This window comes from Lissotriton vulgaris, chromosome 8, assembly GCF_964263255.1.
Source record: "Lissotriton vulgaris chromosome 8, aLisVul1.2, whole genome shotgun sequence".
Lineage (NCBI taxonomy): Eukaryota > Metazoa > Chordata > Amphibia > Caudata > Salamandridae > Lissotriton > Lissotriton vulgaris.
In genome coordinates this window covers 574,635,307-574,658,090 of record NC_141696.1, presented here as the reverse complement: position 1 = coordinate 574,658,090, position 22,784 = coordinate 574,635,307, and the positions used below count along the sequence as shown (strand labels likewise).

Genomic DNA, 22,784 nt, shown 5'->3' with positions numbered 1-22,784 from the left:
ACAAGTGGGCAGGCTGAGGAGGGAGTTGTCAGTGATTGATGTGAAATGGGTAAGATGGACTGGCTACTGGGACTGTTTGGCATGAACGCTCGCATGGGGGATGGTGGTTTATGTCATTTATTTATAACTTTATTTCGATTTATATAAAATTACAAAAGTTAAAGCACATGTACCAAATACATATTAAAAACAATAAGTAGGCAGCTCCTGAAATCAAGTGAAGCAGTATATACAGTCTAGCACCTATATTAAGTTAAAAATATTTTTAAAACTTAGTATATAAAATATGTTAAAAACATTGTAACATAATCTGTAAAAACTACTAAAAAATGCATAGTTCATTGCTACAATTAAGCTCTAGGCAAGAATATATGGTACAATTAATCAGAAAAATTAACACAGAAAAATAATTCAGGGATGAAGGGACCTCACTGGGAATGAGCCTTAGCAGCTACATTTTTCTCTTGCCAGCGAAGCACCCATACCCACCCTAAATACTTCGCTACGGCTACCACAACTGGAACCTCCACAGCAGATTTGAAAATTCGAAGGACCTCCATACTGGACCTAATACCCAAATTGGCGCACATTGGTTTCAACCACCTCCTCCTTGGTTTACTATAAGCAGGGCATGCAAAAAACATGTGACCTATAGTTTCTACAGTGTCAACACAAAACAGGCAGTTACTGGATTGTGAGTTGGCCCACTTGTTCATAAACTTGTTGGTAGGGAGCGTCCCCACCCTGAACTGGTGGAACAGCTTCCTATCACGGGTTAATGAAATAATATCCCAGTACTCCTCTAGTTTGGGCTCCTGCTTAATATCCAGAAAGGCACTAGAGAGAGAAGTGCCAGAGGAGGACTGAATGCGCCTCATATTAACCATGGCCCAGTAGACGGCTTTTAACTCCGATTTTGAAGGAAACACACTATCAGCTGGGGATGTCCACAAGTGGACCAAACCCATGTCTGACAGTATGTTTCGAACTGTCCTAAACCACCCCAATTTCTTGTTGACATCCAACTCCCTCACTTCCTGCAAAGCTTTGGCATAGTGGATGAGTTCTGGGGTCACCCATAATCTTCTCCAATAGGCCACCAACCTGTAATGTACCACTTCACTAAAGGAGTTACATCCTAGATCCAATAACAGGGGGACTAAAGGGGTTGATTGTGGGAGGCCTATTATGGAACGAAGAAATTTGCTCTTGCCCACGACTGGACTGTCAACATTTGCATAGCCCCACAATTCGCCTCCATATAGTATCGAAGAACCGATTTTGGATTTATAAAGCTGAAGCACCGGTGCAATGGGTTTCATGTGGGACTGCCTATGTTCCTACAATAGGGCTCCCGCAGTTGAGCATGTCTAACCGCTTGTTGGGTGACCTGTGGTTTCCAGGTGACCTTCCTATCCACTATGATGCCAAGGTAGGAGAAGGTCTGGGTTTGTTCAAGGATACCCTCATTCATGCGGACAGCACCAACAGCATTAGGGGAGTTCGTCAGTACCATGTACTTGGTCTTGTTAACATTGACATCAAGTTCATGTTCCTGACAGAACTCCTCAAATCTAGCCAGGGCTCGTTGGAGGCCCTGTCTGATCATAGAAAGTATGAGGGTGTCGTCCGCGAACATTAATAATGGAATCTTGTTCCCTGTTAATATGGGTGCATCGGTGGGGAAATCCTTAAAATAATTTACCACCCCGTTTATAAAGATCGAAAAGAGGGTGGGGGCAAGGACACACCCTTGTCTCACCCCTCTATCAACCGAAAATGTTTGCGTGGTGTTATCCCTCTCATCCCATCGGTGGTTTATGTCTGTTTCCTTACTGGCCTCCGGCAGACCGAGCCTTCTCTTTTTTCACTAATTTTCAAATGTATAGCTGATGTAAACAATAACAGTGAGCACTCATGATGATTGCAATGTATTGTATTAAAATTGTAATAACGTTTTTTTTTAAAGTAATAGCCGTAATCAGGCCCTTAGTTTGCATTTATAACAATTTTTAGTAGCCAAAAAAAGTTTGTTTAATTTGATTTGATTTGGTGGTGTTAGCAGTTACTCTGCCATCAGAAAGACCGCCTTCCATTGCCTTCTAAATAGGACGGGGGAATAAGGAGGTAGGAAACACCTTAATTTTTTCACCAGACTTCTTGCAAAGGTCAATATTGGTTCATAGAAGGCGTACATTTATTTTATTAATGTGTTCCTAACAAACTACACATTTAATTTTCGCTAGCTGCAATTCAAGTCAGAGTAATGATTTGATAGCATTTCAAATTAAGAGGCATGTTAAAGGAGAGCTGAGGGCAGTGCCTGGCATTCAGACAGCCATTCATTCTAGAGTTTGGAGGGCGGAACATAGAAGCACAGATCGCCAGCACCCTTGAAACTGCTGATGGTAGTGGTGAAAAGATGATGATTGACTTTGCAAATGTATCTTCACAAGCGGATTAGCTTTCACTTTGTGCAGCCTCTACATAGAGATATCACACTTCCGCAATTATGCTAAGGACACTTACATTTCAAATGTGCAGGACCAAGCCTGGATTTAGAGCAGGTGGTGCCCGGTCTGACAACCAGTGACCTCCTTCTCCACAAATTCCCTCACATTCACGCTCCAACAGTGCACCTCATTTCTCCATAGCCTCTCTCACATGCATTTAATTTGTTCCATAGTTTGACTCATACCTAAGTAGGGTAACAGAGCACTTTACAGACCCTTCACAAACACTTAATACAGAGATAATGATCATACATGTGTAAATCATAGTCTATAGGAAATGTTCCGTAAGACAATGCAGTTTATTAGGTGTAGGAATCACATGCCACCCTCACTAGTAGGCAGTATATTTTAATAGTCTTTTGGAGAAGTAGAAAGTCAGGATTTAAAACGTCCCACAGCGGGTTCGGTTGGCTTTACTAATGAGAATGTATTTCTACCCCAGCGCAACTCTTTTAGCAACATTAGGATAAAGAATGACTAAGGAAAAAAACATGGCCTTATAACCTATATTATGCAGTTTGCAAGCACCTCTTTGATTAAAGCCCTGTGCAGGACATGAGCTCCGTTTGAACCTTTTACGTGCATTCATTTTGAAGCCATATCTGTCGTACAAGTTGCCTAAAGATAAAAATAATAACAATCGTTTACCTCCCACGGACACTCGCCGGGTTTGCAGCCCATTGGCTTCTTTTGCCAGTCACAGTCTGGGCCATGTGGATTAGGGTCGTCATTTTTGGCCCTGTCTTCAAAATTACTACTTGCAATTCTTGATCTTTCTGCATTTCTTTTATAAACTTTTCCACACACAAATTTCTCTGAAACAGAACAAGACACATTGTAGAGCATGCCAGCTGCACATTGCTGGTTTTACAGGAAAATAACTTAGCACAAACCTACACAAACTTTTTTTCACATTTTTAAAAAAAAACACATGATCTCGAAAAACTAAACAAATGCTTTGTGATTGATATGTAAACCTCTCGCATCTAAATTTAAAGAGCACTATTTTTTACAACATTATATGGTTTACTTCAGATCTGTTAACTGAAACTTGCTGAACGTAACATGCTAATAACATCACACCTAACCAATTTAAGGCCAATGTGACATAGGAACTACAAATAAATGTAGAGCAGCTTTCGATTGATTTTATCCTGGTGTCCAGCTAATAGCAAATGTTAAGGCTTTTGGTAAAAGTCTCTTTTCGACAGCACAGCACAGTGGATTTTTAAAAAGAATTTCCTCCCGTGGTAGTGACACATTTTGATTGGCTATATCTTCAGTTGTGCTATTCTGAAATCTTACTAGCCACAATATCATATTTAAGGAGGTTTCATGGGTGAAACTTCTTCGTAATAGAAATACATCTTTGAGAGATGTCAGTCTGACACTGACGTTTCGTATTTTGATTCAAGTGTGACCGACCATTCGTAATAAAATGTACTTGGAATAATTTCACCTATTTACACCTTCACTTCATAACTTAATTGAAATTAATTTCTTCTATAAAAGTTTACATATGGCAATATGGTTAATAGGCGGCCATTGTCAATATTTATTTACTTCTTTACATCATATTACTTTATGTTAAATTACAGTGGTGGTTTCCATGTTTGCAACTACTTGTCATAATATGTGAACCATTTTGTGAAAAAATATAATTCCATTGCTTCAATGTATGTTTCTTTACTTTATGAATCCATTCCGTGGTGAAAGAAATACCTAAATAGGGACAAGAGTTCCAAAAAAAAGACTGAAGTGAGACTTCAATTTATGGCAATCGTAAATTGTACAAAGCATTGGCAAAGCCAATAGGTTTCGCCTATGTGAAATCTATTGTCTTCGTCAATGCTTTTTTACATGTGGCACAGAGCAACTGCTGTGTAACATGTAACAAAATACATAGACAAAGTCAATAGAATATGCACAGACGAAACCCACTGTCTTCGCGAATGCTTGTTCGTCTGCTTTCGTTGCTGATGTTCACAATGCAAAACAACAAAACAATGGATTTAGGCCCAGATCTCTGTACTGGGGTGAATGTATGCCATTGTTCTGCATTCTGTCCAACAATTGTTCTTTTTGCATTTGACATCCCGAGTGGAATGGGTAAGCTCAGCTGTGGGTCCTGTGCTCTCCATGCCACTGGAGTCAAGCTATCCTGGCTGATGAGGGCTGAAAGCCCAAAACCGGTCCAAGGATGCTTGTTTCAAATCCAGGGAGAACCTGGCCTGGCAGTTTGGGCTGGACTGTAGCCATTGGGCGCAGGGTCAAGACTGATTTGCATATGGCTGGGTCCAAACTGCAATGGCATGGTGAGCACAAAATCTATTGATTTAGGCCCAGATCTCTGTACTGGGGTGAATGTATGACATTGTTCTACATTCTGTCCATCAATTGTTCTTTTTGCATTTGTCACCCCGAGTGGAAAAGGTATGCCCAGACCTGTGTCCCGTGCTCTCCATGACGTTGGAGTCAAGCTATCCTGGCTGATGAGGGCTGGAAGCCCAAAACCAGTCCTAGGATGCTTGTTTCCAGTCCAGGGAGGACCTAGCCTGGCAGTTCGGGCTGGACTGTTCCCATTGGGTGCAGGGTCAAGACTGATTTACATAATGCTGTGTCCAAACTGGAACGGCACAGTGATCAAAAAACGATGGATTTAGGCCCAGATCTCTGTACTGGTGTGAATGTATGACATTGTTCTGCATTCTGTCATCAATTGTTCTTTTTGCAGATGTCCACAATGCAGTTGGCGTTCTGATGCTTTCATGTCTTGACGGCCCTTCTGAGTGCTAGCGTGTGTCAATTATGAACAGGTTAGTAAATCTGATGCTTCATCAATCCACTTATTTCATAATTATCATTTTAAAATATTTCATTAAGTCCTGTACTCCCTTACTCGCTTATTAAATATTTAATTGCAAAGTGTAAAATGGCAAAAATTTGTATAGCTATAAGAACGTAAGGAAACCCATTTAGATTTAATTCCACTCTAAAGCTAGATGTAGGAGAACAGAGCAGCGAAGGCTAGAGTTGCACATGATCAAACCATTTATTGAAGAGGTATAGAGAGGATTGGATCTTCACCACTAGACCACGTGTTCCCGTGACTCTAAGGGTGAGCCCATAGGTTAAAATAACTCCCATTTCAACTGTTGGATGTACCTGTGGTTTTCTTTCATTTGTCCCACAAAGCCGCTTTCTCCATTAGATGTGTTGAGAGCTGTTGGCCCCACTATGGGCCTTGAGCGCCGCCTACATTAATTCAGGACTGCTTGTGGTACAGGGAGCAGCACGCAAACGTAGATCAAATATTCAGAGCAGGATAGACACATGTTCAGGAGGAATAATAGCTCTTTTTTAATTTTTTTATTTTTTATTTCACAATTTTTTTAAAACAGATGTTTCTATACATACAGTACAGTTTCCGTGTCTCATTTCGGTACATCGAGGGTTATACACCATGGTGTCCAGCAGTGATATCGCCCCTGCGCGCTGGGCTGTGTGGCACAAATGATTAATCATTCCCATCCCCTCATTCGCGGATTTTTGTGTAGAAATGAAGAAAAGAGAGAGAGAGGAAAGAGACCAGGGGGGGGGGGGTTTGGTGATTGTATGATGGGTGAGGTAGTTTGCTTGTTCCCGCTATTGGGGCCTGGGGGTTTACGGGGTTTGAGGGTGATCAAGTGTTCATCCAGTGCATTCCACATCTCCCCCCAGAGTGGTGGCATGGTGAGTGGTGTGAGGCTATGTTGTCTGCTCCTCTTAAGAAGGTGATCCAGTTTATCCAGCCTTTGAAGGTGGCTTTCCTGGTGTCCTTCCAGTTCGTGAGGATAATTTTCACGGCTGCTGTTAGGAGGAGGTCTATCATGTCTTTGTTGTTTTTTGCTTTGGGGCTTGGGGCTATTGCTGACGCGGTGATTTCATTGATGCTGCCTTGCAATGGTTGGGCTGTCACGTCGGCTATGAATTGCCTGATTCTGCTCTAGAACACTCTGACTTTGGAGCAGTGTAGGATTAGGTGTTCTAGGTCACCTTTCTCCTTGTGGCAGTTCCAGCATCTGTCGTCTTCCCTGATACCGGCAGCGGCGAGGCGAGCTGGAGTCCAGAACACCCTGTGCAGCAGCCAGTATTTCGTCTGGGATAGCTGTGGAGTTATCTTATTTCTAGTTGCGGATTGCCATATGGTTGACTTCTCCCTTTCCGTGAGGCCTCTACCCATGTCCCTTGGAATAATAGCTCTATGTCTCAGATTAGTAAAATATGTTGAGGCCCAGAGGTGTAGGCGATATGAAAGTAGAGTTGGAATGTTAGTAGAGAAATAAAACAGCAAACAAATTCTGGACAGCGTGGGACAAAATATCTGCTGCTGGCTGGCTGTTGTAGCAGACCCATCCTGCGTTTTTTAAATTTTGTTCCCACTCCCCGGTATGTTCCTCTCTTTGAACCTAAAATATTGTGGCCAGCAATTAAAGAGCGACACAGGAGTAGTTGGGCCAATGATTAAAGAAAAATACAGGAGGAAGGAGTGATTTTACAACACTGACCTCAGGCCAGCTCAGTAGGTCCCGCAGCATGGAGGCACTTAGCCCAGGCAAGCACCCCAGGGTGGGCTGCAAACCAGAACTGAAAGATGGTCTGTGAAACACCAGGTCTCAGGACTGCTCTGCAGATGCAGAGTTCATGGTGACAATTTTGGCATGGTCTGCTGTGCAATGCTTTGTTTCAGTGGGCACAGCGTAGTTACATGGTCGCCCATCTCGACACGCAAGCACTAACCAGAAGTGGCCAGTAATTATTCAATCAGTGACCTGCAGGCCACTTCTATTGTGTATTTAAGAGGCATTAGTTAAAGAAAACAGGCAGATCTTCATGCAGGCGGCACCGGGGTATAAAATCAAGCAGGTAGGCTTCTCTGCACTTGCACTCTGGCTGCACCTAAAAACCAGTGATTAAACAACACACAAGACAGGAAGCGGGTTAGGAAGAAAATATGCAGCACACGAAGAGGGAGGGGTGGCGGGATGAAACAACGGCACAGGAGGAGGGCGGGGGATGAATGCTGAGTGAGTTTGAAAAGCCAAAAAAGAGGAAAAGTAAGTAGCAAGCACATGAACAAATGAAAAGTAAAAATGTAGGTCCCTTTTAAGACTTATATTATATATAATAGATTTCACAAGTACAGCACCAGTGCCGTGCAGGCGAAACATAAAATTGGAGATAAGTGAATTGCTCCATGAATATGTGAAGCCCAGGGACGTTGACAAAATGGACAAAACACATCTATTGAAGAAATCAAAAGCTTTACCTAGCTTGTGTGTTTACAAAGATTAGTGTTAGATAATGTAATCTAAATGCAGACGAATAAGTTAAGGCAAAAAAATATAAACTTAGAACTAAAAGTAACAAAATCCTTTTAATTGGATATTTAACATCGGCACTTAAATATGACTGCAAATAAAATAAAATATAGTGATGCCATCTTCCTTGGTCTAAACCACCAAATCTTTAGATTTTTGTGTGCTTCTGTTTATATGGAAAATGTCACCTTGCCAAAATCACGCTGGAAATATGATTGTTGCCTGCGACTACCCATGCCAGCCAACAATTACAAGTGGACACCATATTATTTGTGCTTGCAAATACAAGGCCCTGTATAGAATTATGCTAATTTTAAAGTTGCCATTGAAACAAATGTTAATATCCCTCCATGTAAATGTGCATGCCCTGCCCTGACAGCACGTGATTTGCAACGTATTTCAAGAAGCAAAACATTATTATTATAGACGACATTATGCTTTGCAGTCAATTGTGGCTTTGATTGTTTTTAGAAGTTAATCAATAACATAATACCTTGCAATTAATAATGGCTCAGATTGTTTTTAGAATTTAAGGGACAACCAACTGGAGGAGGAGCTAGTAGCACACTTGTCATTCACTTCCTTTAAAATCAGAAATGTATATAGAATTTATTTTCAAAATAGTATAAAAAGATTTTTTTTTACAACAAAAGTATTTTTATATAAACAATAAAATGTGTTTTATATTAAATTGATTATATTAGTCCATTTCTTTATCAAAATATATTTGTTTCATTGGGTGTCAGAAAGTTTTTGAGTCAATACCTTCGGAATCTTTATTGGCCGAAATATCGGATCTTCTAATTTCTTGACTTTTAACCTTGCATTATGTTAATCCTCTCTACTTATACGTTGTGCAAGATTACAAAACTCTTAGGCTCCAATTACGACTTTGGAGCAGTTGTGCTGGCCCTCCGCCAGCGCTGATGCTCCAAAAACGCATGACGTCCTCCCAATAATGACTTTCTAAGTCATTGTCGGGCATTTCTTTTGCTGTGTCCACGGCAGTGCCTACAAAATAGGCACCACAATAGTAACGTCAAAAGTAAGTACCAGCACAAAATGGACTTGAAAGTCCATGCCGTGCTGGAACCTCTGAGCATGTTCACAGAGTGTGCTTTCGCAAGGCATGAGGTACAATGGGACCTCTAGGGCCCCCTTTCTTTCCTCTTTGGCACTGTTTTCATGGAGGAAAGACCACTATGAAAGTCATAATGTGCTTGGCGAGACCGCAGCTTTCCCGCCTCCCATATAGATGCCTCTTGAAGTCAGCGCACCCGCCATGGAATGACGGTTCCCTGGCAGAGTTGGCGGGTTCAGGCCGGCATGACCATTAGGCCCGTAATATGGCAGTTGCAAGACCGCCACCACGTTGCCACCACGAGTCTGGAGGTCCTTGGACCGCCAGACTTGTAATCAGGCCCTTTGTGTCTGTACCAGGATGAGTTTTTTACTTAGCAATTTGCTCTCAATAGCTTTTTTGCACCAGAATTTTAAACGTATATATTAAAAAACAGAACATAAACAGCTATCACTGAGATGAAAAGTGTCCCAGTCTAATACATTCATTTGTGTACTCGACTTAATTCCACCCACAAATATTCCCTACAACCTTACATCTCAAACCATTTGAGTTCAATTACCTTGATACACAATTTAATAGAACAATTCAGCTTCTGAATCGTTGACCTAAATAATTCTGAAGGTATGCAATCCCAAGGACATGTATAATTATGTTGTCATTGATTGTTAAAATACCGCATATCGGGCTACTTTAAGAAAAATACAGAATGAAACCATATATATACATATATACACATATATATTCACTGAAAAAACCATAGGTTTTACAGACGTTATAGTTAGGAATTAGCAATTCATAAAACCTTTGAAATTCACTAAAAAAACATAGGTTTCAGGGATGTTAGGTTAACTAACTATAACGGGCAAATTTCTCTGGTTTTATATGAGTCAAATGTCCAACTAATTATAACGTCCCTGAAACCTATGGTTTTTTAGTGAATTTCAAAGGTTTTTTAAATGCTAATTCTTAACTATAACGTCTGTAAAACCTAGGTTTTTTTCAGTGAATTTCAAAGGTTTTTTAAATGTTAATTTCATATTTTAATACTTATAAAACCTATATTTTTCTATTTGTTTGTAATATTTTGGAACTCTATTATCCTTTCTTTTTAACTTTAATAATTAAGTAATGTTTTATATCTTAAAAATAATATGTATATCTTTTTTTTTTTATTAGAAAACCTGAGTCCCTTACCGGTAGTGTACCAAGCTCCATCAGAATGTGAATCCTATCCGCCATATTGCTAAACTCGTACATGATGCGCATTTCGAATCTGACGAGTTTGTGGCACCGCGTCCCGCGTAATATCATATACGAATGAGGTCGCGCCAGCTGCTACTACGGTATGCGATGGGTAGGCAGTATCAAGCCGCGTTTTACGTCATGTACGTATGGGATCATGCCTGCTGCGTGTTGCGTATGCGCCAAGTGCAGGCTGCCAGGCCCTGTGTTACATCATAGAGGTATGGAGTCACGCCGGGTACCCCTTTCCCTCATTTTTTTTATGTCTTAAAACTATATCTAAATAAGTTTAAAGTGGATATGAGAGCAAGCCATAATCTAAAATATTTTAAACATTTATATATTTCTAACTGTAATACACTTATATTATGGTAAATATATTTTCTCAAAATTGCGTCGGGTGCGGCCTCCTTGTGCGAGATTGCCATGTGACCTTTAAAAAAAGCATTTGATTGGTTCATAACATTTCCCATTGTAACAGTTGGAGGACTCCACGCATTTTAGTCATTCTCTCTACAGCGTTTGATGGGAGACACCTCTTCTGCTTAGAGAGCTTTTTTGGAAAGTTTTTTGCTGTATACATATATCTTATACTACACACAACATGCAACGATCATCTTGATCAATATTCATGGTCTGTACAGTAGCCTTCCACATGTGATGGCTATGCATCTGAAACGTTACATCAAAAAACAAAAGTGTGTTACCCGATGCCCCTGGTGTGTGTGTGCCCATTATTGTGCTGCCTTTCGGCCTGGGTATTGGTGGCTTGAAGGGGTATCATCGACCACGGGCAGAGTGCACATCCTAGATCACATGTGACAAACAGTAAAGAGTAATATGTAGATTTGTGTTGCAGTATGCTCTGTTGGCAGACTTTACAAGTATAGTAGTGTGTCATATGTGAGACTTTCAGATTCACGTTTGACATGCATTGCTTGACTGTAATGAGCGTTATCACTGCTGATCCTCCCACCATCCGAGCACATTCACATGTGTGACGTTCGTGATAGCAACACTTTCAATAATACCGCACACCATTGACATGAGTGTCTGTGCATATCATGTGTAACAAAAGGAGGGGAGAGAAAGGATCGGTTATGATCCAAAAGGGCTGAGATTACCGCTCGAGGACGGTGAGTGGAAGGTCCAGCCACAGTCGCAGCCCTGAGAATAGCGGTCAACAAAAAAGAGGCTGGGCTGTTCCTAAAAGGAGGAAGGGACGGTCACTAAAGTGCAAGGGATAGTGCTCGTTGGAGAGCTAACCCTGGGTATCCATTGTGTTGGATATAATGGCCTCACACACCCTTGCGAGTGTCATGCTTCATCATAGGCAATGCTCCTCGTTGGGTAGGCGGTGCAATACCCAACGGGCAGACCTCAAAGAGGGGCTCTTTATCGGAGATCTTTTATCCAACTGCCTATGGATGAAGTGTGGGTGAGGGGCCAGAACAGAGTAGATGGTGTGGGTGAGAGTAAAATGAGGCACAAGGTACTGGAAAACAATTTTATTCTGGTGGTCCTCTGCCGCAATTAAAATGAGGATTAGTCTGTACTCGCTGGAACTTAAGTTTCCAAGAGCGGGACAGTACTAAGGGGTGAAAGGTGTGGTCAACATGATTCTCGCTTAAGGTTCATTGACATGCAATTCTTCAGGACCTAATATATATCAAACCTACTATCTACAGAAACATGACCTACAAAAGTGTCAGTTTACAAAAAGCACACAAGTTGTACTACCTGTTTAACACCTGCTCTTGCCTAAATTGGGAGACAAAAGAGACCGTTTCCACAGGTAAGTGACAAAATACATTCCTTGTAGTGACCGTGAGCACAAAGTGAAATAGTGACATACTAGTGAAAGGTGTGACTAGTATGTGGCTAAAAAACAAGTGGCAAATCCAAAGTTGGATATCTTAAAAGCAATAAAACCAATTGATAGCAGCAGCATTCATACCTAGCAGGGTAACTAAACGAGAAGGAGCAATTTACTCACCTAGTAGTTAGTGTTAATAGGTGTCAACAGTACCCAGCAGGTCTGACATCAGGGGAGAAGCCATTGTAAATAAGGCTGAGGAGAGGTATATAGGTATTAGAGAGCCTCAGAGTTCTGCCAAAAGCTAGGATATATGTATTGCATTCTTAGTGAATAACAGAGCGGCCAGATAGGCTTCCGGTCATAGGGACAATGTGCACGGTCTATGGGAAAGCCTATATTCTACTCAAGTCTGGAGTGAACGATTAAATTGGTCACCACAGTGTATGTTTGTGACAGTCTGACTCATCTCAACCGAGTTCCCACTATCTGTAACGTAGCTAGAGGATGTAAAGGCTAATGGAAATATCCAGAGTCTGCATTAGATTGGACCAGAATCGACATTGTGCCAGTTGCTATCTACAAAATGTCAGGTGAATTCAGAGTAATACTAAAAGTCTACCTAGCGGCAGGAACAGCCAGCTGAATAGGACTGGACAAAACAGGTCGATTAGGTGCCCATTGCTGTGTAAGTGCTATGAGGTGAAGACAGAGAACCAAAGGTCTGTCTAACTGTAGTGCCAACTCGATTGATCACCGGGATTATGCCTGTGGCCTGAAGCGGACCGTTAAAGTCCTTTAGAGTTAGTGTCCAACCCGCGCTACATTAAGCATCAGGATCGAACCCTGGGAGTATGCCTGTGGCCTGATGCGGACCATAAAGTCCTTTGGAGTTAGAGTCCAGCCCGCACTACATTAAGCATCAGGATCCGGTAGACAAACCCGTAAGCCCCGTGGTTGAGAGAGACAGTCTTAGAATCAAGTTACCTTTCCGTTTCACTTACTTCATACTGCCTGTGCCAGTGTATTACACGCCTACCCCTCGCTGCCGGGTCCGGATAGTGAGGAACCGAGGCGGCGTCTGTGTAGAAATAGCGGAAGGGGCGTCGCTGGGTTCATTAACCAGAAACGCCTGTTGATGGTAATTCGGGTGACTACCAGTGCAAATATGGCGGCCATGACTAAGTGGAGTGAGTTTCCACGAAGAATACTTGAGAACTAGTATCGAGACACGAAGGTGTCACCCATATTCGATTGCAAGGGCTATATCATAATGAAAGAGGCGTATTATTGTTTAGGGCACAGCGATATGTACATGCCTTGTGCCTGCAATATTCATGTGTTAACGTGCCATTGAAAGGGACAAACAGTGTTGTTTGGTCAAAAGGTGTGGTAAATAATAACATCCCGGTTCGTAACACACCAGTGGTGGGATTGCATGTACGAATAAGGGGGGGGTTGGTTTGAGAAAACGGGGCGGGTACTGTCCTACTCACATATCGGAAGTTAGCTTTCTGGGTAAGGCAATAGCCAATGTTTCCGAAGTAAAGCTGCCATAACTAAGTGGAGTTATTATCCTTAGTTTTGAATGCCGCTGGATGTTCAGAGGTGGAGGAATCTTCCATGTTAGATCTCAAATACCATACCATGAGGAAAAGAGAATTAATGGTCATGACAAAACAAATAATCCTCATGTCTGCCTTCTATACCGTAGGTATGTGGTATAGAGAGGGGGGGAGAAACAACCTACACTGTCTAATGAACTGGTACAGAGTGTAGTAACATAAAGCTGTCTGTCCCAGGGGACAGTGAGTACCATGTGGGTTTTCCTGATTCCTAAAATAGCCACAATATCACCCTTAGGCCCCCTTCGGTATTGGTGTAGCAATATTGATAGAGTGGCTAACAGGATGGAAGCTAGACCAATGTTGTGTGTTTACAGTGCACTCCATGGAATATCTTCGTTCAGCCCACAGCTGTCTGTGGCTAATCGGTGTATCCACCTCTGTTCCTTCAGGAATAAATTGTGTTTGTATTTGTCTGAGGTAGCTTCTAGAACCAGCCAAGAGATTGAGTCGGCCATGTGGTTCTGTTCCACATAGTGTCTGCACATTTTGGTATTTGTTTTCTTGCAACGGAAGTTGCTCCTATGTTCAGAGATGCAGGTTTTTATGGGGCGGTAGGTCATGCCCACATATTGCAGTTCACAAGGGCATCTCAGCAGATATATGCAATATGAAGTATTGCAATTAATGTGACCCCGTAGTTCCTATGTAAAGGTATTAGTCCAAGGGATCGTCTTATATATAGACGTGAAAGGGCACGCACTGCAGGAGCCACATGGGTAGTGTCCCCATACAGGCGGTAATTGCCACAAGGTGGTTTGTTAGGTTGCATCCACTTTGATCAGTCTAGTATGAACCAAGATGTCTTTAATATTCCTTGACCTCTTGAAGGCAAATCTGGGTATTTCAAGATTCAGAGTACCTGTGTTAAGGATCGGCCAGTGTTGTTTGATAATCTTCTTAATTTTATTGGAAGCTGGCGAAAAGGTAGTTACACAGGTTATTAGGTCTGTGCCCTGTGTGGTTGGAGTGTTGCATTCCAGGAGGGCCCCCTATGGTTGTTCTGGGCACGTTTACGTGCTTTGTAGATCTCCCTGGTAGGGTAACCTCTATCCGTCAGATTTCTTGATAGTAGTCTTCCTGTTTAATCGTTATGGATTGGTCCTTAGCAAAGGAGTCCAGCATCTGCATCTCCACATTGGAGATATTAATATGTTTCTTGCTTGGTCTCATGGCCCCAATGTCCTTAAGCACAGCCTGCTCATATATTAGTATCTCATTGAGAACCATCCTCCTATGTGGAGTAAAGTTGGAGGGGTTGTGGAGACCTGAGTCATCAGGAGTCTCTTGTGGTCTTCTGTCAAAGAAGGCCCTAAGCCTTATTTTGCGGAATAGTTTTTGAATTTCACAAGTCTGTTGGAAGTGGTCAACCTTAGGGGTCGGAACAAAGCCGAGCCCTTTCTGCAGTACTTTTTCTTCACCTTCAGTGAGTAGGCGCGAAGATAAGTTCACCACCAGACTCACTTGCGGGCTGTTTTGCTCCTGGTATCCATCCCTTGAGCTTCTGTGTCCTCCCACTGCACTCTCTTGTCCAGTCCGTTTCCACGCTTGCGCCCGGGCCCTCTGCCCCAACCTCTGTCTAAAAAAGGCGGCTGATTGGTGCCATGTAGGGCAAACTGATGTGGTTACTGGGGTGCATATGGTGGCATTGTATGTGGAAATTGGGGGTACTGCCAAAACGCAGGGCCCTGATAGGGAGGGTGTGGATAGAATTGTTGGCCACGCCTACCCCCTCTCCTACCATGTCGGGGTTGTGGTTGCCAATCATCACCACTCGAGTTGCTGTCACTGTTGGATCCTCTTCTGGAAGAGGTAGCACTTGAGTCTGAGAGGTAACCTGTCCCAGGTGGGACATAGTCCTCTTTTAAATATGGGTAGACCTTCTCCTTTGCAAAGCGCTGAATGTCTTTCTGCAACTTGGTTACTTTCTGCTTCATCAGAAATTCTTTATGTTCTGAGATTTCTTTATTTAATTCAGCCAGTTTAGTTTTAAATCCTGGATTCTGCCCGGCACTTTTGAGTGCACTCTCTGCAATCTGAATTTTACCAAGTAATTTGTCAGCTAGTCATTTAGATGTGTTGACCAGCAAAATTAGGAGGTCGTGGGTACATTTCCATGAAATTAATGACCATTCGATCTTGAATTGGCCATCCTCCCAGAATATTCTAGGGAAGTTTTTCACAATGAGGCCGTTGGGTGCTATTTTGGCCTTAAAGTACTCAGCCATGAGTGCTCCATGAAGGGTAATCCTATCCCATTCTTTCTTCATGTCAGAGAGTGATTTACAATCTGCTGAGCTGCTACCTGTAGCTGCTTCAGTATCGATGCCAAGGATAGATGGTATCCTATGAATGGCAGCTGCGTCATCGTCACCGAAACTCAACCCTTGTCCATCCATCTTGTGGTGATTGGGGGATGAGAGGTGTGATGATGGTAAAAAGAAAGGTAGGAAGGAGGTAATGTGTGCGAGCACCAATTCAAAGTAGAGGTGCCCGTGACTCTCTCAGTGTTATGCTGAGGGTAGAAAGGTTGGGGGAATGAGCTAATCTTACCCAGCAAACGAAGAGATCCCCACGGTGGTTAGCCGTGCAAGAGATGTAACAAAAGGAGGGGAGAAAAAGGATCGGTTATGATCCAAAAGAGCTGAGATTACCACTCGAGGAGGGTGAGTGGAAGGTCCATCCACAATCACAGCCCTGAGAATAGCGGTTAACAAAAAAGAGGCTGGGCTGTTCCTAAAAGGAGGAAGGGACGGTCACTAAGGTGCAAGGGATAGTGCTCGTTGGAGAGCTAACCCTGGGTATCCATTGTGTTGGATATAATGGCCTCACACACCCATGCGAGTGTCATGCTTCATCATAGGCAATGCTCCTCGTTGGGTAGGCCGTGCAATACCCAACGGGCACAACTCAAAGAGGGGCTCTTTATCCAAGATCTTTTATCCAACTGCCTATGGGTGAAGTGTGGGTGAGGGGCCAGAACAGAGTAGATGGTGTGGGTGAGAGTAAAATGAGGCACAAGGTACTGGAAAACAATTTTATTCTGGTGGTCCTCTGCCGAAATTAAAATGAGGATTAGTCTGTACTCACTGGAACTTAAGTTTCCAAGAGCGGGACAGTGCTAAGGGGTGAAAGGTGTGGTCAACATGTTTCTCGCTTAATGTTCATTCACATGTGATTCTTCAGGACCTAATATATATCAAAACTATTATCTACAGAAATATGACCTACAAAACTGTCAGTTTACAAAAAGCACACAAGTTGTACTACCTGTTTAACACCTGCTCTTGCCTAAATTGGGAGACAAAAGAGACCGTTACCACAGGTAAGTGACAAAATGCATTCCCTGTAGTGACCGTGAGCACAAAGTGAAATAGTGACATACTAGTGAAGGGTGTGACTAGTATGTGGCTAAAAACCAAAGTGGCAAATCCAAAGTTGGATATCTTAAAAGTAATAAAACCAATTGATAGCAGCAGCATTCATACTTAGCAGGGTAACTAAACGAGTAGGAGCAATTTACTCACCTAGTAGTTAGAATAATACTTGTCAACAGTACTCGGCAGGTCTGACATTAGGGGAGAAGCCATTGTAAATAAGGCTGAGGAGAGGTATATAGGTCTTAGAGAGCCTCAAGGTTCCGCCAAAAGCTAGGATATATGTATGGCATTCTTAGTGAATAACATAGCGGCCAGATAGGCTTCCGGAAATAGGGACAATGTGCACGGTCTATGGGAAAGCCTATATTGTACTCAAGTCTGGAGTGAACGATTAAATTGGTCACCACCGTGTATGTTTGTGACAGTGTGACTCATCTCAACCGAGGTCCCACTATCTGTAACATAGCTAGAGGATGTAAAGGCTAATGGAAATATCCAGAGTCTGCATTAGATTGGACCAGAATCGACATTGTGCCAGTTGCTATCTACAAAATGTCAGGTGAATTCAAAGTAATACTAAAAGTCTACCTAGCGGCAGGACCAGCCATCTGAATAGGACTGGAAAAAACAGGTCGATTAGGTGCCCATTGCTGTGTAAGTGCTATGAGGTGAAGACAGAGAACCAAAGGTCTGTCTAACTATCGTGCCAACTCGATCGATCACCGGGAGTATGCCTGTGGCCTGAAGCGGACCGTTAAAGTCCTTTAGAGTTAGTGTCCAACCCGCGCTACATTAAGCATCAAGATCTAACCCCGGGAGTATGCCTGTGGCCTGAAGCGGACCGTAAAGTCCTTTAGAGTTAGTGTCCAGCCCGCACTACATTAAGCATCAGGATCCGGTAGACAACCCGGTAAGCCCAGTGGTTGAGAAAGACGATCTTAGAATCAAGTTACCTTTCCGTTTCACTTACTTTATACTGCCTGTGTCAGTGTATTACATGCCTACTCCTCGCTGCCGGGTCCGGATAGTGAGGAACCGAGGCGGCGTCCGTGTAGAAATAGCGGGAGGGGCGTCGCTGGGCCCATTAACCGGAAACGCATGTTGATGGTAGATCGGGTGACTACCAGTGCAAATGTGGCGGCCATGACTAAGTGGAGTGAGTTTACACGAAGAATACTTGAGAACTAGTATCGAGACACGAAGGTGTCACCCATATTCGATTGCAAGGGCTATATTATAATGAAAGAGGCGTATTATTGTTTAGGGCATAGCGATATGTACATGCCTTGTGCCGGCAATATTTACGTGTTAACGTGCCATTGAAAGGGTCAAACAGTGTTGTTTGGTCAAAAGGTGTGGTAAATAATAACATCCCGGTTCGTAACACACCAGTGGTGGGATTGCATGTACGAATAATGGGGGGGGGGGTTGGTTTGAGAAAACGGGGCGAGTACTGTCCTACTCACATATCGGAAGTTAGCGTTCTGGGTAAGGCAATAGCCATTGTTTCCGAAGTAAAGCTGCCATAACTAAGTGGAGTTAATATCCCTAGTTTTGAATGGCGCTGGATGTTCAGAGGTGGAGGAATCTTCCATGTTAGATCTCAAATACCATACCATGAGGAAAAGAGAGTTAATGGTCATGACAAAACAAATAATCCTCATGTCTGCCTTCTATACCATAGGTATGTGGTATAGAGAGGGGGGGAGAAACAACCTACACTGCCTAATGAATTGGTACAGAGTGTAGTAACATAAAGCTGTCTGTCACAGGGGACGGTGAGTACCATGTGGGTTTTCCTGATTCCTAAAATAGCCACAATATCACCCTTAGGCCCCCTTCGGTATTGGTTTAGCAATATTGATAGAGTGGCTAACAGGATGAAAGCTAGACCAATGTTGTGTGTTTACAGTGCACTCCATGGAATATCTTCGTTCAGCCCGTGGCTGTCTGTGGCTAATCGGTGTATCCACCTCTGTTCCTTCAGGAATAAATTGTGTTTGGATTTGTCTGAGGTAGCTTCTAGAACCAGCCAAGAGATTGAGTCGGCCGTGTGGTTCTGTTCCACATAGTGTCTGCACATTTTGGTATTTGTTTTCTTGCAACGGAAGTTGCTCCTATGTTCAGAGATGCAGGTTTTTATGGGGCGGTAGGTCATGCCCACATATTGCAGTTCACAAGGGCATCTCAGCAGATATATGCAATATGAAGTATTGCAATGAATGTGACCCCGTAGTTCCCATGTAAAGGTATTAGTCAAAGGGATCGTCTTATATATAGACGTGAAAGGGCACGCACTGCAGGAGCCACATGGGTAGTGTCCCCATACAGGCGGTAATTGCCACAAGGTGGTTTGTTTGGTTGCATCCACTTTGATAGGTCTAGTATGAACCAAGATGTCTTTAATATTCCTTGACCTCTTGAAGGCAAATCTGGGTATTTCAAGATTCAGAGTACCTGTGTTAAGGATCGGCCAGTGTTGTTTGATAATCTTCTTAATTTCATTGGAAGCTGGCGAAAAGGTAGTTACACAGGTTATTAGGTCTGTGCCCTGTGTGGTTGGAGTGTTGCATTCCAGGAGGGCCCCCCTATGGTTGTTCTGGGCACGTTTACGTGCTTTGTAGATCTCCCTGGTAGTGTAACCTCTATCCGTCAGATTTCTTGATAGTAGTCAGCCTGTTTAATCGTTATGGATTGGTCCTTAGCTAAGGAGTCCAGCATCTGCATCTCCACATTGGAGATATTAATATGTTTCTTGCTTGGTCTCATGGCCCCAATGTCCTTAAGCACAGCCTGCTCATATATTAGTATCTCATTGAGAACCATCCTCCTATGTGGAGTAAAGTTGGAGGGGTTGTGGAGACCTGAGTCATCAGGAGTCTCTTGTGGTCTTCCGTCAAAGAAGGCCCTAAGCCTGATTTTGCGGAATAGTTTTTGAATTTCACAAGTCTGTTGGAAGTGGTCAACCTAAGGGGTCGGAACAAAGCTGAGCCCTTTCTGCAGTACTTTTTCTTCACCTTCAGTGAGTAGGCACGAAGATAAGTTCACCACCAGACTCACTTGCGGGCTGTTTTGCTCCTGGTATCCATCCCTTGAGCTTCTGTGTCCTCCCACTGCACTCTCTTGTCCAGTCCGTTTCCACGCTTGCGCCCGCGCCCTCTGCCCCAACCTCTGTCTAAAAAAGGCGGCTGATTGGTGCCATGTAGGGCAAACTGATGTGGTTACTGGGGTGCATATGGTGGCATTGTATGTGGAAATTGGGGGTACTGCCAAAACGCAGGGCCCTGATAGGGATGGTGTGGATAGAATTGTTGGCCACGCCTACCCCCTCTCCTACCATGTCGGGGTTGTGGTTGCCAATCATCACCACTCGAGTTGCTGCCAATGTTGGATCCTCTTCTGGAAGAGGTAGCACTTGAGTCTGAGAGGTAACCTGTCCCAGGTGGGACATAGTCCTCTTTTAAATATGGGTAGACCTTCTCCTTTGCAAAGCGCTGAATGTCTTTCTGTAACTTGGTTACTTTCTGCTTCATCAGAAATTCTTTATGCTCTGAGATTTCTTTATTTAATTCAGCCAGTTTAGTTTTAAATCCTGGATTCCGCCCGGCACTTTTGAGTGCACTCTCTGCAATCTGAATTTTACCAAGTAATTCGTCAGCTAGTCATTTAGCTGTGTTGACCAGCAAAATTAGGAGGTCGTGGGTACATTTCCTTGAAATTAATGACCATTCGATCTTGAATTGGCCATCCTCCCAGAATATTCTAGGGAAGTTTTTCACAATGAGGCCGTTGGGTGCTATTTTGGCCTTAAAGTACTCAGCCATGAGTGCTCCATGAAGGGTAATCCTATCCCATTCTTTCTTCATGTCAGAGAGTGATTTACAATCTGCTGAGCTGCTACCTGTAGCTGCTTCAGTATCGATGCCAAGGATAGATGGTATCCTATGAATGGCAGCTGCGTCATCGTCACCGAAACTCAACCCTTGTCCATCCATCTTGTGGTGATTGGGGGATGAGAGGTGTGATGATGGTAAAAAGAAAGGTAGGAAGGAGGTAATGTGTGCGAGCACCAATTCAAAGTAGAGGTGCCCGTGACTCTCTCAGTGTTATGCTGAGGGTAGAAAGGTTGGGGGAATGAGCTAATCTTACCCAGCAAAAGAAGAGATCCCCACGGTGGTTAGCCGTGCAAGAGATGTAACAAAAGGAGGGGAGAAAAAGGATCGGTTATGATCCAAAAGAGCTGAGATTACCACTCGAGGAGGGTGAGTGGAAGGTCCATCCACAATCACAGCCCTGAGAATAGCGGTTAACAAAAAAGAGGCTGGGCTGTTCCTAAAAGGAGGAAGGGACGGTCACTAAGGTGCAAGGGATAGTGCTCGTTGGAGAGCTAACCCTGGGTATCCATTGTGTTGGATATAATGGCCTCACACACCCATGCGAGTGTCATGCTTCATCATAGGCAATGCTCCTCGTTGGGTAGGCCGTGCAATACCCAACGGGCACAACTCAAAGAGGGGCTCTTTATCCAAGATCTTTTATCCAACTGCCTATGGGTGAAGTGTGGGTGAGGGGCCAGAACAGAGTAGATGGTGTGGGTGAGAGTAAAATGAGGCACAAGGTACTGGAAAACAATTTTATTCTGGTGGTCCTCTGCCGCAATTAAAATGAGGATTAGTCTGTACTCGCAGGAACTTAAGTTTCCAAGAGCGGGACAGTGCACAGGGGTGAAAGGTGTGGTCAACATGTTTCTCGCTTAATGTTCATTGACATGTGATTCTTCAGGACCTAATATATATCAAAACTATTATCTACAGAAATATGACCTACAAAACTGTCAGTTTACAAAAAGCACACAAGTTGTACTACCTGTTTAACACCTGCTCTTGCCTAAATTGGGAGACAAAAGAGACCGTTACCACAGGTAAGTAACAAAATGCATTCCCTGTAGTGACCGTGAGCACAAAGTGAAATAGTGACATACTAGTGAAGGGTGTGACTAGTATGTGGCTAAAAACCAAAGTGGCAAATCCAAAGTTGGATATCTTAAAAGTAATAAAACCAATTGATAGCAGCAGCATTCATACCTAGCAGGGTAACTAAACGAGTAGGAGCAATTTACTCACCTAGTAGTTAGAATAATACTTGTCAACAGTACTCGGCAGGTCTGACATTAGGGGAGAAGCCATTGTAAATAAGGCTGAGGAGAGGTATATAGGTATTAGAGAGCCTCAAGGTTCCGCCAAAAGCTAGGATATATGTATGGCATTCTTAGTGAATAACAGAGCGGCCAGATGGGCTTCCGGAAATAGGGACAATGTGCACGGTCTATGGGAAAGCCTATATTGTACTCAAGTCTGGAGTGAACGATTAAATTGGTCACCACCGTGTATGTTTGTGACAGTCTGACTCATCTCAACCGAGGTCCCACTATCTGTAACATAGCTAGAGGATGTAAAGGCTAATGGAAATATCCAGAGTCTGCATTAGATTGGACCAGAATCGACATTGTGCCAGTTGCTATCTACAAAATGTCAGGTGAATTCAGAGTAATACTAAAAGTCTACCTAGCGGCAGGACCAGCCATCTGAATAGGACTGGAAAAAACAGGTCGATTAGGTGCCCATTGCTGTGTAAGTGCTATGAGGTGAAGACAGAGAACCAAAGGTCTGTCTAACTATCGTGCCAACTCGATCGATCACTGGGAGTATGCCTGTGGCCTGAAGCGGACCGTTAAAGTCCTTTAGAGTTAGTGTCCAACCCGCGC

The 22,784-nt window shown here is 43.2% G+C and overlaps 1 protein-coding gene across 2 annotated transcripts in view; it reads right to left on the bottom strand.

The window, feature by feature from the left end:
• Positions 1-22,784, bottom strand: part of LOC147697737 (coagulation factor X-like) — an 824,358-nt gene that overhangs the window by 345,822 nt on the left and 455,752 nt on the right. For both annotated transcript variants that reach the window (XM_086934412.1, XM_086934411.1), the window contains exon 7: positions 3,162-3,328. In XM_086934412.1, the coding sequence (XP_086790538.1) occupies positions 3,162-3,328 (167 nt within the window). The remainder of the gene's footprint in view (positions 1-3,161; positions 3,329-22,784) is intronic.